Below are 17,788 nucleotides of genomic sequence, written 5' to 3'. Positions count from 1 at the left end.
AAAGATTTATAAGGCATGCAGTTTCTTCCTCTGTCCAAGGCGAATTGTTTTCAAAGTCCTCCTCCATTGTGATAGCTGTAATATCACTGTCCGTGGCCGTAACGTGGCTCCTCCACAACGGAAATAGGCACGCGGTCTGGCGCATTGGTTCTGGCCTGGCGTCGCGTAAGTGACGTCACGGACAGTCAAAACCCATCTGAGTGTTGGGAGCTGTTCAGACTGAGACGCATCTGTCCATATCCGATACGAATGCGATATGAAACTACCTCTGGATGTGGTTTGCAACCGTTTGGCAAAAATCGGATTTCATGTGATCTGTCACTGTTCAGACTTCAAAACCGAGATCCGATTCAAATCTGAATGGGCTAAAAATCGGATTTTGGCTGGCAGTCTGAACGCAGCCTTAAAGACAAACTAACAGGTCTGTGAGAGCCAGAATCCATGCTGGTTGTTAGGGGATCAAATACTTATTTCATGCAATAAAATACAAATTAATTATTTAAAAATCATACAATGTGATTTTCTGGATTTTTATTTTAGATTCTGTCTCTCACAGTTGAAGTGTATCTATGATGAAAATTACAGACCTCTCCATTCTTTATAAGGGGGAAAACTTGCAAAATCGGAGGTGTATCAAATACTTCTTTTCCCCACTGTATCTATCTATCTATCTATCTATCATGCAACAAAGTTGCAAGGACCCTATTGTTTTCGTACTTTCCGCCTCTTTGCTTGGCTTTATCCGTGCCTAAACATGCATGGAAAGTCCTGAAAATTTGGAGACACCTCCGGTCGCCCGAAAAATTTAATCCGTAAGGGTCTTGAGCACGGGCGTGGCAAAATGGCTCTGTAGCGCCATCTACGAACCAGTCCCTGAAGCCTGTTGCGCCAAAAATCAGAAAATTTGCACACATATGTGACATCTCAGGACACACAAAAAAGTCAATTAGAGCCATATTGTAAACCAAACAGGAAGTCTGTTATTGTGATAGAACTGTGAAAATTGGACATATTGATGCCTTATCAGATTGACTTCAAAAGTTGGAGATAAGTTGTCTAAAGATAGGCGAAGGAAAATGACATAAGTTTTTGACTTTTCGTTGAAGGGGTGTGCCCGTTCTGCCCCCTCAAAGTTCCATGACTCGCCATGAAACAGGAAGTTGGATTAAACGTGCTGTAATTCAGCCATACTTTGTCCAAACTGCATCAAACTTTACAGTATTGTTAATGGTCCCTAACTGCACACATCCATAGGTCAATATTCATACAATTATTGTAGCACCACCTTTAGAGAGCAGGAAATGTCTTATTTTGTGTGACCTGCTGTTACTGTCAGCGATATGCTTGTCATGATGACTTACTGTGAAAGTGAAATGATCGACAGTCTCTTTAATTCTGGAATCATTTCAAGTAGTGTGCTACTTTGTCCAGCAGATGGAGCCATAGCATTTCCTGTTGTAGTTGGTGAAGCGGTCTTAACATACTTTGATGCCACAGAGAGAATACATTCAAAACAGCCAAGACTTACAGCTCTCACAGATGATGTGATCTGGAAAATATTCCATTCAATGCTGCTCACAGCTTTAATTTTTTGTGAAACTTGTGAGTTTTGCATTACATTGCATTTCTCTCTGGTGGGTTGTCTGTCTGTGTATGTGTGTGAAGCTGTTTTAACATAGTTTGATGCCACAGAGAGAATACATTCAAAACATCCAAGACTTACAGCTGTCACAGATAATGTGCTCTGAAAAACATTCAACTCCACAGACTATGCATCGTGCCACGGTGCATTGTTACTCCAGTGTATCCCCTAAGACCTGCAGTAATCCCGCCGTTGCTGGTCCCTGACGGGTGCCGGGTGTGAGAGCCCGTACAACGCTGCTTGCAGCTTTAATTTTCTACTTTTTTTCATAAATCTCTTAAAACACCTTCAGACAAAACTACCAACATTTCAATAGTTTGAAATAAAATGCATCACGAGAGTATAAATGACGTGAGAGTAAAAAACACTGAATTTCAAAACTTTGAGTAAAAAGATAGATGAGTTCCTGTAGAAATACACAAGCTGTAACACAGCCAGAATGATCACCAAATGAAAAAAAATGTACAGAAAGGCCCGAGGAGGCAATAAGGGTTAATCCAACTTTATACCTACAGATTTAAATGAGGTTTTATTTTGTATACTTGACAATACTTTTGGATTTTTAGTAAAATAGCTAATTTAAAGCAGGATTTTACCCTCAAATTCTGTATTTTGAAACTGTATTGCAGTATTTATAGTTTTACATGAGTTAAAAAGACTGTATATTTTTCCTCCACTGATGTGACAAAACAGAATAAGCATGCTGTATAATTGGGTCTTTCCAGTGGTGGTCTGAGGTCTGAGCGTGGGGCATAAACATGTCCTGGGTCAATGGTTTAGAGAAAAATGTGAGGCACTCAAACAAAAGTGTTGTTGTGTTGGTGGCCACCTGACAGGATTAGAGAGCAGAGCTGACGGTGGCCCTTAGTAACAGCTCCTGACAAGTGCATGACAGATCTTGGTGTGCATACCAGCCAGCAACCCATACTCTTTAATGGCAGTTACAAGTCACTGTCGGAAAAGTCTGGACTGACACTTGCTCATACCTTTATTGACGCCACTGTGCACGGCGACCTGTCGGCTGAGTCTGTCCGGTCCTCTATCTCCGTGTGTTTACCGTACAGTCTGTCGTACTTATGTTGGAGTGGCTTGCTTGGAGTCGCACTGTACCCATAGCGAAAAAGAGGTTTACCCAGAGCGAATGTCTGTCGAATATCCAACTTAAAACTAACGTCAGTGTGGTCCGTTACCGGCTAAACGTCTGTTTGCTAGAACAGTCCGAGGACTCTGCCACTCAGCTAAACAAAAGTAACATTTCAATAGCATTAAGCTAACTACTAAACACTAGTTTAAAGTAATACGGTACTGTAAATACGTTAACGAGTACTGACGAAAATTAGTCACGACGACGGAGTGCACCTTTTTCCTGCGCGCACAAGCTAATTACCGTGAGCAAACAATGTGCATTTATCAATACACAGAACTACTTTACTTAACATTTAGACTCACTTAGTCCAAAAGCTCGTATTTCTGTAAAAAACAAAAAACAAAAAACAAAAAAACAAAAAAACACCAAGAGAATTTGACGTTTACCCACGCAGGACATAACATAACGTTTTACCTCTAGTCGTACCACTGCGAGGCGGAAGGTCCAGTACAGGAGACTAGTCCGGTTCTTAAACTGTGTTCTCTGCCCACTACAGAACTGGCTTGCGTGTCTTGCTTCACTCTCCGTAAAATGAATTCTGACGTCTAACTGGACGACCAAATGCTTATAAAAGTTGTGACGGCACGTCACGTCCTCTGGAATGAAAAAGGGGCGAGGATACGCCATTATAATAAGCACGTTTTGTGAGTGGAACGCGTGCGCGCACAGAAGGATTACGGGACACGTAGTATTTTGTGTATGAAGACGAGCTAAAGCAGTTCCTCTAAAGTTGGAGAATGGACCAAACTATTAGCTGTGCCAACAACAACATATAGTTGAATTATAGTTTCATATTATTCTGTGTTGTACTTTGCTGCTGACTTTTTGTATGAATAAAGTGTATATTATCAATGACAATGTCTTTAGCAATTTCTCATTGGCAGGGTCTGAAAAAACTATTAGACCAAAAATATGAAACAAAAGAAGACACATGATATTCTGCTGAAAATAATGTTGCAGATATGTGTGACTGTCAGACAAAATTAAATTGAAGTTCACTATAAGATGAATACAGAAGAGATTTAGGTAACACAGGGGTAAATAAACATTTATTGAACATGTAACACAATTATTCTCAGTAAATGAAATGGCATTTGCAGGTGTGGGGTGTATCCATAGAAACTGAGTTTTCTCCACACCACTGTTGGGAAAACAAAAGGTCCAGCTTCATTCTGGTGGCACAAGCCCATGAGGAAAAAGAAAAGGAAACCAATTGTTCTGCTGAAATTGTCCAAAATAGCTTGTCTGAAATCAGACGCAAGCTCCAGTGAAGAAATCAAGGTAGCAAAGCTGCAGCACATTTTATCTCACCCCACTTTCTCAATATTCCTTACATTTCTCAGCCGTCTACACTGAACTTACTTTAAATGAATACCTGCAGGAACATGATTATAGAGGCCGAAAAAATAAGGATAAGTAGACTGACTAAGAATTTGTCATAAAAACCAAAATCATGAGAGACTACAGTATTAGAAGATATCCCCTCTCTGGTAGTATTACACGAATGAAGGCAGCCAGATCAATCCGATCTCCCAGACTCCACATAACTCTGATGGTTCGGTTATCTCAACAACCCCTGTATCCACTGAACTCAGTCCAGGTGCTCTAAGGCCAGTGCTTTTAGAGCATTTTAGTCTGTCTCCATGGCACCACTATGCGTCTCTTTGGACACCATGAGTCTCATCAGTTTTCCATGCAGCTTCTCGATCTTCTTCACATCCTGGGCCTGATCTGTCTTGTACTGTAAACACTGTGGGAAAGGACAAAACATTTAAAGAAGGCAGAGACATTAACCATTACATACAATGGACCAGTTGTGACATAGTAATGGCACTGAGTGGTCCTTGTTGGTTTTCTACCCTTTAAACAGGGACATCTTGGAAAAGAGAAGCATTAATATTTATATATTCATAATATAAAGACACAATCACACTTGTCAAAAACATACATTAATGATAATATCGCAAACACATTGAGTAACATCCTCAAGGTGTTTGGAACAACCTACTTGCCACGTACACTGAAAAAACAGTGCAGGTTACCCAATTAATAATTAATAAGGTGCCAGCTGGTAAACCTTTCACATGTCATGTTCTTATATGCACAGAATGGATTGCCACAAAACACCCAAAACTACTTGGGTGTACAAGCTGCGGTCGGTTGCTCCTGTGTGTGTGGTGACTCTTCCATTTTCTATGCACCTTTTTACGCTCTCCTGCTGTTACACACACACACTAGCTTTTACTATATCCTATGGATATGGTGACTTTTTTCCTTGACTAGTAACTTTGTTTATTCGAGAGAAGATCTGCTGGCGTTGAGGAGCTAATGGGCACACGTGATCTCATTCCCCCAGGGGTGGGGTGGACATCCATCATTTCAGTGTTAATGGGAAATGTTAACAGTTTGCTGAAGAAAGTGGACGAACTGGCAACTCTGATCAAGAACAAGCGGGTGTACTGGGGGAGCAGTCTGTTTATCTTCATGGAGACATGGCTAACTAGCTCCACGCTGGATGCTAACGTGGATCTGCCGGGATACCAGGGGGCGACAGACACAAGAGCATGTGGTAAAAGCAAGGGCGGTGGTGATAACAACAGGTGGTGTCACCCAGGCATTGTTGCTCTTAAAGAGACAATCTGCAACAGAGACACTGAGATGCTAGCTGTTAGCCTTAGGCCCCATTACATATCACAATAGTTTACATTAGGGATCAGTGATGGGAATAACGGCATTGAAATTAACGGCTTTACTAACAGCGTTATTTTTTTCAGTAACAGGTAACTAATTACTATTTCCATCGTTACAATGCTGTTACCAACATCGGAACCGCCGTTACCGCCAATTAAATGTGGCGCATTTTGAAGTGTGAAGTGTGTGAGCCATATTAGAGTTGTCACGATACCAAAATGAGTAACCATGATACTATACCAGACAAAGTATCGCGGTTCCAGGTATTATCGCGATACTGCAGCCTTTTTTTATTGTTATTATTTTTATGAACTGCAGTGTATTTGTACAGTGCACAGTGGACGGCCATCGTCTATTGCTTTACCGCCTGTGCCTTGTTTAAAGCCAAAATAGTTCCGAATGTGACTTTTAGAGTTGGTTTTTTCTGCAAAATTAGTGGTGCCACTGACAACGCCACGGCAGGCTCGCCGCTCGGGCCCGGTGCTTCTGTCGTGGTGAGTGTGTTGTCTCGTGTTTGTGACAGTAAGCCGTGCGCAGGCATGCCAGTTCTGTAGTGGGCATGCCATCAGCATGCCATCAGCTCTCAAACGAGCCTGTTCAGTAGCAGACTACAGTCACTGAACTGCTACAGAAAGGTTAAGATTAAGAAAATCTTACGTCCCCAGAGAACAGATGGGGAGGAGGGAAGGGGGGGCGAGGACCACACCTGCACTGACTTTTTATCTCTGTTTTTATCTAACAGCCTATTTTTAGCCACCTCTGCCACTTTAAAATAGATAGTATGTATATAGTATGTATTTTTTTAATTTTTGTATTTAGGGGTCCATGCAAACAAAGCTGCAGGATCCCTGCAGGATCCCTATTGTTTTTCTTCCGATTTTTCTTCTTCTTCTTATATTTTGCCATAATGTTCTGCATAGCTAAAAATGTCTGCCCAGGACAAACTGCAAAGGCGAAAGGCATCAAACCTGGTAACTTGGTAGAAGTCCTGCCATTCCACTTTGCCAAGGTGTCAATACACATGCCTACAGCTAGGCAGAGCTATAATATGTCAATTTACGTTTTGGCTCATATCTCAAGAACTGTGCGCCCTAGAAACAAAATTCTTTTCCCCTCTGATTCCTTATATAGCCCTGGTTCTAATGGACTAGGCCATGCCCATTTCTGTCATGCCCATTTTTACGGCATGGCGCAGTACAAGTCCAGAGCTAATATTTTGTGAAGTATATACCCAAACTTAATCAAACTTCATATCATTGATAATAATATGATTTTGTACAAGCACCCCAAATTTTGTGACCCTTGGTCTCTAGGGGGTGTTACACAAGCAACATTTCAACTTGATGAAATTTGGCTCACAATCTGTAAAATATTGTGTAGACGCCCATCCAGTTGCGTGACATTACGTCTACAGGGGTGCTACAGGTGACACGGAAACATTTCATGGGGGCGGCTGTGGCTCAGTAGGTAGAGCGGGTTGTCTACGAACCAGAGGGTTAGCGGTTCGATCCCCGGAATGTGCCCAGTGTTTCCTACACTCCGACCGCCACAGATTCAACACCGACCAGATTTTTAAAACACGCGCGTATTCGTTCAGCTGCATTTCCTTTCCCTGCTCTCTCTTCGTCTCTCTGTCACTCACGCGTCTCTCTCTCTCTCACACACATACATTGACTGTATATACACTATACCAACGGCGGGTGGATTTTTACAGCTAACGGTCACCAGGGGCGCACTATTATGGAAGCGCAGGTGCGAGACAGACAGTTCGCGCCAGGTAACGAGAGCAAAACAAACCGAGTAAGTCCAAATGCAGTACGAGAGCTGCTTTTAAGTTAAAGGCGATCGATCTGGCTGACTTTTCTGTTATAGTAGGCTGGTTATTTTGATACAGTAAACGGCCGTGTTACTGCACCTTTACTGCTGTGTTGGCTGTTTAAGAAAAAGATGCTGGTTATTTTGTTGAGCAGCCGGGTTACTGCACTTTTGCTGCCGTGTTACAGGCAAGCACTTTTAAAAACGAATTAAATTTAGCCATTTAACGTTATTGCCTCATCAAGCGTTGTAAGCTTTGTTTTTTGTTATACTGCACTACTACGGTACTATGACTGCAGGAAGTACGCTAGGAGCGCACCGTTGTATTATTTGTGCACTGCACGAATGCTGTTTGTAATGTCAAAGATGTGAAAGTTTGATCATTGATTGAAAGATTTATTGTGTTTCTCAAATGTAAATAAATGGGACGCTTTGCGTTTCCAAACAGTCATTTCTGTCCCGACAATCCCCTCCGTGGTAGAAGAAACCCTTACGGTAATTAAACATTAAAACACCAGCGGTTTAGGGTGCGGTTTATAATCGGGTGCGGTTTATATATTGAACAATCTGTATTTTCCCCAAAATTTAGCTGGTGCGGCTTATATTCAGGTGCGCCTTATAGTCCGGAAATTACGGTATATATAGGGTGTTAAAATTAATGTAATAAAGTTCTGTGTAACCAACTATTAACTGTTTTTTTTAATTATTAACCTTTAGGAATTAGGAAATCCCTTTAGGAATTCCCCCCCGCCATCGGTCAGACACAGTCCTCATGCACATACCCTATCCAATCGTTCTTTTCATTCCCCAATCCTTATGTCCTTATGCAATCTTTTGCAAACTTTATTATAATATGCTTGCATACAATCATGCCAAGTTTCGTGAAATGTGGGCTGTAGGGGGCGCTGCATTGACTACATGTTTATATATCGATGGCAGCCAACGCCAGTGCAAGCCATTTATACCTGAGCACTCGTCAGTCTGGCTCGCTCTGTAAAAACCCACCCAAACGCTAGTCGATGCCGTGTCTTTTTTTGGCCGGTTGGGTTAATTTTTGTTTCTACTTCCTGCATCACTTACAACAATGGCGACTGAAACTCTGATTGAATTTCTGCCGAATTGCAAACACGAGTCACACAAATGTCTGTATCTCCAAACCAATCCTCCAATCCTCAGTTAACCTTACCGATTCTTTATTGATCCTTTTTTTTGACTGGGCAGGCACCGACATGAATGGCCGCTTGTTGCCGGTGCTCCTGACCGACTTTCTAACTTTTGTAAATATTCTTTCAAAACTTTTTCTTCTTTTAACTCACATGTACAGTATATATTTTTTCGCTCATAAAGATGCTTAGAGAAATTTTAGTCACTTTTCTTGTCCCGAGACCCGCCAGCACGGATCATGTCTACCCTACAGATCCCATCCCTGAGGAGGTAAAGAGGAAGCGACAGGGGAGAAGAGGGAGGGGATGGTGGATGAGACAAAAGAAGGCAGAGGCAAGGGAAATGTCCAGTCCCTCACTAACAAAATGGATGAGCTGGCGGCGTTAGTTAAGACCCAACGGGAGTTTTGTGAGTGTAGCATCAAATGTTTTACGGAGACGTGGCTGCACCGTGATATCCCTGACCAGAACGCCACCATCAATGGCTTCCAGACCATCCAGGCAGCCAGGGACATCACAACAAGTGGTAAGCGGAAAGGAGGTGGGCTTGCAATCTTTGTTAACAACAAGTGGTGTAACCCTAACCACATCACGACCAAGGAACATGTCTGCTGATATGAAACCGCAGGCTGTGGGGCTCAGGCCGCATTTCCTGCAAAGGGAAATTTCCCATGTTATCGCTGTCACTGTTTACGTCCCACAATCTGCGAACCCGATGGGGGCATGTGACGTCACTCACTAAAGACCAAAAGACCAAACATCCAAATGCTCTGATAGTAATCTCCGGTGACTTCAATCATGTCTCTATGATAAAAACACTGACTAATTTCACACAGTGCGTTGTCTGCCCAACCAGAGAGGAGATGACACAGAATTTGCTGTATGCTAACATGAGGGATGCATATAGATCTTACTAGGGTTGGGCAATTAATTCGATCATGAAAACAAGTTAATCGTAATAAAACGATCATTCTGCCACACGCCATGTCTTGTGTGGTAAATGCAGCGAACCCTTCCATCTCCACCTATGCGCTCTGCTCCGCCCCCGCCGGAAAAAGAAGTGTAGAAGACGACGATAGAAGATGGCAGAAAGGCAGCCTTTGTCAGGAAGAAAGGTAAAGTGAATTCTGTGGTGTGGAAACACTTCGGTTTCGAGAAGTCTGACTCGGAACAAACGAAGATATTGTGTAAGATATGTCCCGCTACTAAGGTTGCCAACCGTCCCTTGAAAAATGGAATTGTCCCGTATTTACAAACAAAAGTTCGCGTCCCGTAACGAGCTGACACGGGACGCACTTTGTCCCGTATTACCGTGAAAATAAAAAAAATAGCGTGTAAAATTTCACTGGATTTAAGGAATAACCAGACGCTTTATATGAACATTTACAGTAAATTTAACCCCAGGCCGTCTCCCACTCTGTGACCAGTGAGCTGACAGCGGAAATCCCGCTCACCTCAATGGTCGAGGTACTGTTGTTCACGAATCTTGTATTAAAAATTAATTGTTGAAAAAAAAAAAATTCACCACACTGGCCCTGCCAAAATCTGGGATAGGGTTTATTTTTTATTTTTACATAATATTTAATTAATTTTATTAATATATTTTTCTCTTCTTTGTATTTTTCAGTTCAAACTTATGTTAAAAGAAATACTAAATAATAGTTAAAAGTTCATTAAATGCTTGTTCAGCAAGCAGCCCTAGATCTTCCCCCCTTCCCCCTCTGGGCAGGTCAACCCATATCCTGGTTCATCGCAAATCCTGCTAAGAGACAAACAGTCAACACCAAAACACTGAAAAGGTGATCAGAGGAGACCTACCACTCACTGCAGGACTGTTTTGAACTAACGGACTGGAGTGCACTCGGTGAGCCACATGGAGAGGACATGTGGCTTACTTAGTCAACACCCTCTTGACTAGACCCAAGACCCTTTGGTCTTAACTAAGTTTATATAACTGTTTACATAAACTTCTGTGTGGATTCCATTGTCCCGACATAGACTGTCTATTGTTATTCTAACAACAAGCCATGGGTAACAAGTGACCTCAAAGACATATTGAATGCCAAGAAGAGGGCTTTTAGAACTGGCAACCATGAGGAGCTGAAAGTGATTCAGAGGGACCTGAAGGGAAAGATCAAAGAAGGTAAGGAGACATACAGGAGGAAGCTGGATGGGAAACTACAGCAGAACAATGTGAGGGAGGTCTGGAGAGGCATGCGAAACATCACTGGTTTCAAACCACTTGGCAGTGGAGCAGAGGGAGATGAGGAAAGGGCTAATAAACTAAACCCGTTTTTCAACAGATTTGACACAGCGGACACCACCCACAACCCCCTTTGTGAGCTGCCCATCAACATTAACACCAACGATGGCGTCACCATACCCTCCCCCACCTTGCAGCTCTCCTGCTCCTATTGATGGCCCTGCTCCCCTCACTATTACCTCCGCTACCTGCCCTCTCCAAAAGCATAGCAGCAACCTGACCTGCTTCACAGCTGATGAGACTCCATGCAGGAAAGGCTGCAGGCCCGGATGGCGTCTGCCCTAAAGTGCTTAGGGCCTGTGAAACCCAGCTGTGTGGAGTCTTTCAACTGGTCTTCAGCATGAGCCTGAACCTACAGAGGGTACCTGTGCTGTGGAAAACATCATGCCTCGTGCCTGTGCCAAAAACCCCACGCCCCAGCAGCCCCAGCAGCCCTGACCTCCCATATAATTAAGACCTTTGAGCGACTTGTTCCAGTGCTTTTAACACCATCAGGCCGACTCATCTGGGTTAGAAGCTCAAAGCAATGCACGTCGATGACCCCCTGGTGTGCTGGATCGTTGACTACCTCAATGGAAGACCAAAGTATGTGCGGCTGCAACACTGTGTGTCAGACTTGGTGATCAGAAGAAATGGGGCTAAACAGGGGACAGTCCTTTTCTGATGACTCTACAGTAGTGGAATGTATCATTGATGATGAGGAGGCTGAGTGTAGAACTGTGGTGGGAAACTTTGTCACATGGTGCGAGGACAACTTCCTGCAGCTAAATGTGACAAAGACAAAGGAACTGATTGTGGACATGAGGAGGAAAAAGGCTCAGGTGATCCCTGTTACCATCTGGGGAGGCCCATGTGGACATTGTTGAGGTTTACAAATATCTGGCAGTCCACATTGACAATAAACTGGACTGGTCAAAGAACAGTGAGGCACTCGACAAGAAGTGGCCAGTGCACTCTTGTACGTCGTTGCATGCTGGGGCAGCAGGCTGAGAGTGGCAGACGCCAATAGACTCAACAAACTGATCCGCAAGGCCAGTGATGTTGTAGGGGTGGAGCTGGACTCTTTGAATACAGTGTCAGAGAGGAGGATGCTGGCAAGAGTGGAGACCATCCTGGACAACTCATCCCACCCACTCCACAACACACTGGCCAGTCTAAGGAGTACCTTTAGACTCATCCTACCCAAATGCACCACAGAATGCTATTCCTGCCTGTGGCCAACTTTATAACTCCTCCCGCTGAGTGTTGGTCACTCTTAACACAGACTCTGTTAATTTATTTGTAACCTCTTACTTCTGTATATTGTGAGTACTTGTGCACTATTTGTTTCTTTTTCTTTTTATGCATATTACTTTTATTTTTTATTCTATTTTTATTCTAAAGTAGCTAGACTGACCCTGGAAGCAAATGTAATTTGCTGCCGCTAGGGGCAGTCTAGATTCTAGGCTAGTGCGCCGGCACATTACTGGGAAACTTCCCTGCTTGGATGTTTGGATTTCAGGTAATAACTTAAACCCGACTTTGCAGATGCACGCCTCTTGAAATTTCAGCATCACACTCGCTATCAGTGGGTCTTTATATATTTATATAATATATATTGAAATATGTCCACACGGCAGACATGCCCGTGCTGGCTGCGGTTGTTGCGGTTGTTGCTTGCGTCATCACAACATCCTGTTTCAGCCGTGTTGTTTCGGCGATAAAAGTCTAAAATTTTCGGTGGCCGAATATTCGGTGCATCCATACTTTCTGAGCATGCTTGCCCCATGTGTGGCAAACATCATCATGTGACAAATTACCAGGAGGCACAGAAACTTGGAAAAACAAAACAATCAATTGTTCAAACAAGTGTTTGAAAAAAATGACAAAGAATCAATGTGGGCAGCACAGCTGACAATGAAGGTCATCTTTTTCTATTGAGTAAATACAGTGTTGTCAACAAAGTCGGGAAGAAAGTCATATTTTTCTCACATAACCACATGTCAAATTGTCTGATTAAAATTTATTTTCCACAGAAACAGTTAGGTTTCTGACTAGAATTATTCAAATCGGATTTAATTTCAGCCACCGAGAGCAGTGGTGCTGATATAAATGGCCTTGCTTTTATATAGCGCTTTTCTACCTATTGGTACTCAAAGTGCTTTACAGTCATAGACACATCTACCCATTCGCTCACACAAGCACACACACATTCACACACCAGTGCCACGCACTGGGAGCAACTGGGGGTTCAGTGTCTTGCTCAAGGACACTTCGGCATGTGGCACATTACGGGGATCGAACCGCTAACCCTCTGGTTAACCCGCTCCACCTACTGAGCCACAGCCGTATAAGTATGATGAATCCTTTCAAGTAAAACGCACCCGGCTTAACATGTGAGATTTGTTTGTCTGCTACACGTCATTGGTCACACGGAGACGTATCCAATGTTACCAACATAATTGTTCATTTAATTTTAACACTTCTACAAAACATAATTTTCTCGGTTGCCTTACCACGGCATTGTCGGTCACTTTAATGCAGAGATTTCCGTCGCAGTGTCGGTACTTTAAAACAACTCTCACCTGCAGACAGAACAACAATTAGCAAATTTACGAATCTAAAGTTCGAAAAAACAAACATGAGACCGACAGTCAGCACATATGTTGCCAACAAGCTATCCAGCTAGCATGCCAACATGTACCGTACTTCTGAAATAAAGAGGTTTTACCTTCATGGGATCTGTCAGGTACAGCTTTTCTGCTGCGCGAGCGAACTCCTCCCAAGTCTGATAGTAAGGCATTATTTTTAACAAAGCAAAATTACTATTAAAGTAAAGAATCTACTTGAATCAGCTGTTGAGGGTTGCTAATTTCGGAACACCACATCAGCAGCAGCGTGATCGTGGCCAATCAGAAGGAAGAGAAGGTGACGGGGGGGGGGGGGGGGGGACAAAAACATTTCCGGGTCAACTTCTTCTTCTACTATTACGTTTGTGACATATTAAACGGAGCAAATCAGTACTGCTACTCTGTCTTTTTTTTTTTTTTTTTTTTTAATTATTATTTATATTTAGAAATATTTTTTATTTAGAAATCAATGGAGAAAAAAGGTTGCAGTTTTTGGTGTTTCACAATGTTCCACAATGAGTATTAATGGATTGATGATCTGTAATTCCTATTTGCTCTGCTTGCATTATATTTTTAGCTATAGTCACCTAACCCTTGTTTAATCAAGCTCATACACTAAGGACGTCCATTAAAGTTTATTTATTTATTTATTTATCAGTCAAATCCACACATAAACACACACACACACACACACACACACACACACACACACACACAGTTTAATTTTTGACCAGAATAGGCCTACCAGAGAACAGCACAGGCCTACCTCATTACAACAGAAAGATAATGATTCATTGTTAAGATATATCCAGGGCTTAAAGTTTTCCGGCACCGTGCCGGATCTCCGGAGTGAGGCGCTTGACTGCGATGAAAAAAAAAAAGAAATAAATAAAACCTTGTTGATTTGGGTTATTGTCAGGTTCGAGTCGATGCTGCGTTCATGACTTCGGGATAAAACGAGCTCTGAGTTGTGAAGAATTAATTGAACATCGTCAAACTCGGAAATAACAGGTCGGAAATTACACGCATGTCGTCTTTTCTCCAAAATAAGCATAAATTGCTGCTGCATATGTTTTGTGTTCAGCAAATAGTGACAATATCCCAAATTATTTGTTCTCCTCCGAGTTAACCTGTAGCTTGAACGCTGACTCATGAAGCCAGGGGAAGACGTCCGAACTGATAAATGACTTAAAAATAAATGGCGCTGGGCGTGGGTAGAAGAAAGGGGCAGAGACGGCAAAGGTGGCAGAAATTAAGAGAGCCAGGTGCTTGTTTTTGTGTGTTGTGCTCGAAGAAGCTAATTTACGCTACTAGCGGCAAAAAAAAAAAAAAAAAAAAAAAAAAAAAAAAAGTTCTACGGCGTCACGAAGGAGACCCCGGTCACAGAACAGCTGTCCACGCATTCAACACGTTTGCCGAGAGCAACATCCACAGCTGACGCACCGGCGACAATGACCGATCGTGTTTGTGACTTGTAAATACGTGTGTGCTCGTTCATTGCAGAACGTACGTTGAAGATCGCTCGACCGCTTGTTGATCGGTGTAAAAAGTAGCTGATAAAAATGTGGACCAAAAATATGTTTCAATTTGGATTAGGCCTATACAGAGTTTTGATTATCCAGTTGGGTGTGTTTTTATTTTATTTTTAATTTTATAAATTTAATGTGCACAAATTTAATTTTGGTAACCTCACAACCTCAGAGCAGACAAAGTTGTGCGCACCCCCTGCGTTCTCTGGCGCCCCCCAGTGGGCTGTTCTAAAGCATATGTGTCCCATTTTTCAAAATAAAAACAAATTGTTACGTTTTTACCTCCTCGAAAACAGTTGTGACCACAGTGGGCTTTTGCTTTGAAATCAACAAGTCCTCCAACTTATACCACCATATCGTGTGTACATGCTCTCGAATACGACCCATGGGAGCGTTTCTTGTAATAGCGCTCCTACCGGTAACAGGAGAGTATTGTGGATTGCGGAGATTAATCCACCACATCGGTATGTCATAGTTGGACGAATTAAGGTAAGTACAGCAAATGTGTTTAATTGACATTTGAGAACAATATAACATGTTGTCAGCTCGTTTTAATGTTGTTTCGCTGTCTAGTATACTATCTAGAATTACTACGGGGGATAAAATTAACGTTATAAGAGCTAACTTTGCATTTAAACAACGCTTGCCAAACGTTAGCTAGTTAGCATTATAACAGCTATGTAAATATGACTTCCAGAAGACGTCAGGACATGTACAGGTGAAAGCCTGGAATGGAAAAGGACAGACAGATAAGACAGGTGTCCATGGTGTCTGTAAGCCGATTTTCAAATGCTATTATCATACTTTATATACTTAATTTACCAATCACAGTATCTATTGTTCTGAAGAGAAAGCGTGTATTGAAGTAGTTAAGTAATATATTAATTTATAACTGCCCTATGCCTGAAATCAGGCATGGTCCCTGAGATCTTGAGGCCCTCTTGACAGGTCAGAGTGATCATTAGATCATTTAAAAGTGTGTCATCAGTAATTTTATTATCACTATATGAATACCTGTCTAACTGTTTCAGTGAGAACAGTCTCATTCCAGCCTTCTCTTAACCCATAGCCTGCATCACTGTTTGATTGGCCATGATTTCTACAAAGGAACATAACATGCATATAATAGTAAGATATTGACTGGAAAATAAGGGGTAAACATGAAGTTAAACAGACAGGTAGCTCCTTGATTAGACAGTTTTGCTGTTGTCATCCAGCATCAAAAGTACTTAAAGTCAAATCTAATTTTATTTATATAGCCTGAAATCAAATCAATTCAATTTGTCCCAGGGGGTTTACAATCTATACAGTATGTGACATCCTCTGTCCTTAGACCCTCAATTTCGCTAAGGAACAACTACTATGATTTGTGTAGGGAAACCAAATTCTGACATAAGTTTCTGCAGTACATTATATTTCTGATGTTTGAAGCATTATGAGTAATGTTATACTGCAAATTGAAAACATGACATGTTTGTACCTTGTAGGTGCCTGACTACATAGTATGTACGTTGTGTACTACATGCATACTGTGTTACATAATGCACTTTTTTATCTAACTTGGCTACACTAATTTATCGCGTCATCTTCAAATATAGGCTGTTGCATACATATACAGAATGTGGATCATTTTACCAGGTATTACAAAATGCCTGCATAACTGAGGAATCAATGTGTCATTGGAAATTGTACATTTTCCAATAATTTTCAAACAGTTTAACAGTAATACTTAATGCTGTCTATCTATCTGTCTTGCAGTGGGACAAAGTGGAAAAACTCCTGGGAGCCAAAAGGCAACATTCAAAGCTAACATCCTGAAAAAGACTGTTACTGTGTCATATTGATTTTGTTATTGTTGCTGTGTTGCATTGTTTGTTATTGTTATTGTTGCTGTGTTGCATTGTTTGTTATTGTTGCTGTGTTGTATGGCAGTTATGGAGACTGACAGGGGATTATGCCATATTGTGGAAATCAAAAATGTTCAAGTATAGACATGTTTCTTTTTTAATAATTAGCTTTTAATGTTTGATTCAGACTGGTATTTAATTGATGACAAGAGTGAAAAGCAGTTATTATATATTCTTTGATATAACTGCTTTATGATCTGTTTTGCTTGATCTTTGAGGAGGCAGGCTACATGAATGATAAATGTTAATGTCTGGTAATGTTTTAAAATAAAATACCTGCCACCTGTCTCTGTCTGTGTTCATTTCCATTCAATTTAGTTTCATGATTGTTTACAGTTTATAAATTAGCAGCCTGAATAGGTTTGTTTCCACTAAAAAAGGGTGAGGGGTTAACAGACAACTTCATCCAATCACACCCATTACAGTAGCTTAGCCAGCATAAAAGACAAGCCCATGTCATCGAGAAGTACATTCTTACCCATCAGCTGAATTTTTGTGCTTAAATTGCTTGTTAATTACTCAGAATTGATTTAGTTTGATTAACATTTATTGTTAAAGGCATAAGCCGTGAATCTGTAGTTTCACTATAGGTGAGGATAGAAGTTACAATATTCTGAAATCAAGGAATGCCCCCTGTCGCATATCCTCATTAGTGTTTTGTTGAGATGCTATTTTTTCATTGAAACACACAGATGTCAGAAATTATCTACTGGACATCATAACAACGGTATGTGTAACTGATTTACTCAAAGTCCCTTGACAAATAGCTGTTGTGATGTTAGTTTACACACAGGTTCAAGATGTCTGGTGGAATTAATTAATTGGCAAAAACAAATGAGCAGATACAATATAAATTACTAATTCAGTTGTAAATCTGTCAGATATGATTACCTTACATGATTTTTCTCATCGTTATTTAAAAAAGAAAAAAAACATCCTTATTTCATGGGCTGAGCCGTCAAAAGGCTCTCTGAATCTAAGGGCCCGTCCACACATACGAAAACGGTCTTTTCCCTCTCCGT

General features: G+C 41.5%; 2 protein-coding genes across 5 annotated transcripts in view; both read right to left on the bottom strand.

The window, feature by feature from the left end:
- The window catches only part of ephx1 (epoxide hydrolase 1, microsomal (xenobiotic)), a 32,455-nt gene extending 29,047 nt beyond the window's left edge, over positions 1-3,408 (bottom strand). For 2 of the 4 annotated variants that reach the window (XM_084559857.1, XM_084559860.1), the window contains exons 1-2: positions 3,204-3,408; positions 2,629-2,746 (exon numbers count right to left, since the gene is read on the bottom strand). The gene's annotated coding sequence lies outside the window, so the exon portion shown is untranslated. Of the gene's footprint in view, positions 1-2,628; positions 2,747-3,091 lie in introns of all 4 variants that reach the window. The other 2 variants (XM_084559858.1, XM_084559859.1) reach the window with 2 other exon arrangements.
- A 402-nt stretch (positions 3,409-3,810) lies between these two features.
- On the bottom strand, positions 3,811-13,602 carry srp9 (signal recognition particle 9). The gene is made up of 3 exons (XM_084561031.1): positions 13,432-13,602; positions 13,217-13,285; positions 3,811-4,539 (listed from the first exon to the last, which is right to left on the bottom strand). The coding sequence occupies exons 1-3, from the start codon at positions 13,501-13,503 to the stop codon at positions 4,420-4,422; spliced, it is 261 nt and encodes an 86-aa protein (XP_084417157.1). The 5' UTR covers positions 13,504-13,602; the 3' UTR covers positions 3,811-4,419.
- Positions 13,603-17,788: the final 4,186 nt, after the last annotated feature.

Source organism: Chelon labrosus, assembly GCF_963514085.1.
Source record: "Chelon labrosus genome assembly, chromosome: 14".
In the NCBI taxonomy this organism is placed as follows: Eukaryota; Metazoa; Chordata; class Actinopteri; order Mugiliformes; family Mugilidae; genus Chelon; species Chelon labrosus.
Note: the sequence above shows the minus strand (reverse complement) of the source record. Positions and strands in the feature narration are given on the sequence as shown.

What these genes read in the sequence shown, in the direction of transcription:
- srp9 (XM_084561031.1), bottom strand. Translation starts at nt 13,503, where the DNA reads ATGCCTTACTATCAGACTTGGGAGGAGTTCGCTCGCGCAGCAGAAAAG. An exon ending in ACCTGACAGATCCCATGAAG is followed by an intron (nt 13,286 to 13,431) that starts GTAAAACCTCTT and finishes TTCTGTCTGCAG; the next exon opens with GTGAGAGTTGTTTTAAAGTA. An exon ending in AAGTGACCGACAATGCCGTG is followed by an intron (nt 4,540 to 13,216) that starts GTAAGGCAACCG and finishes CCTTTCCCACAG; the next exon opens with TGTTTACAGTACAAGACAGA.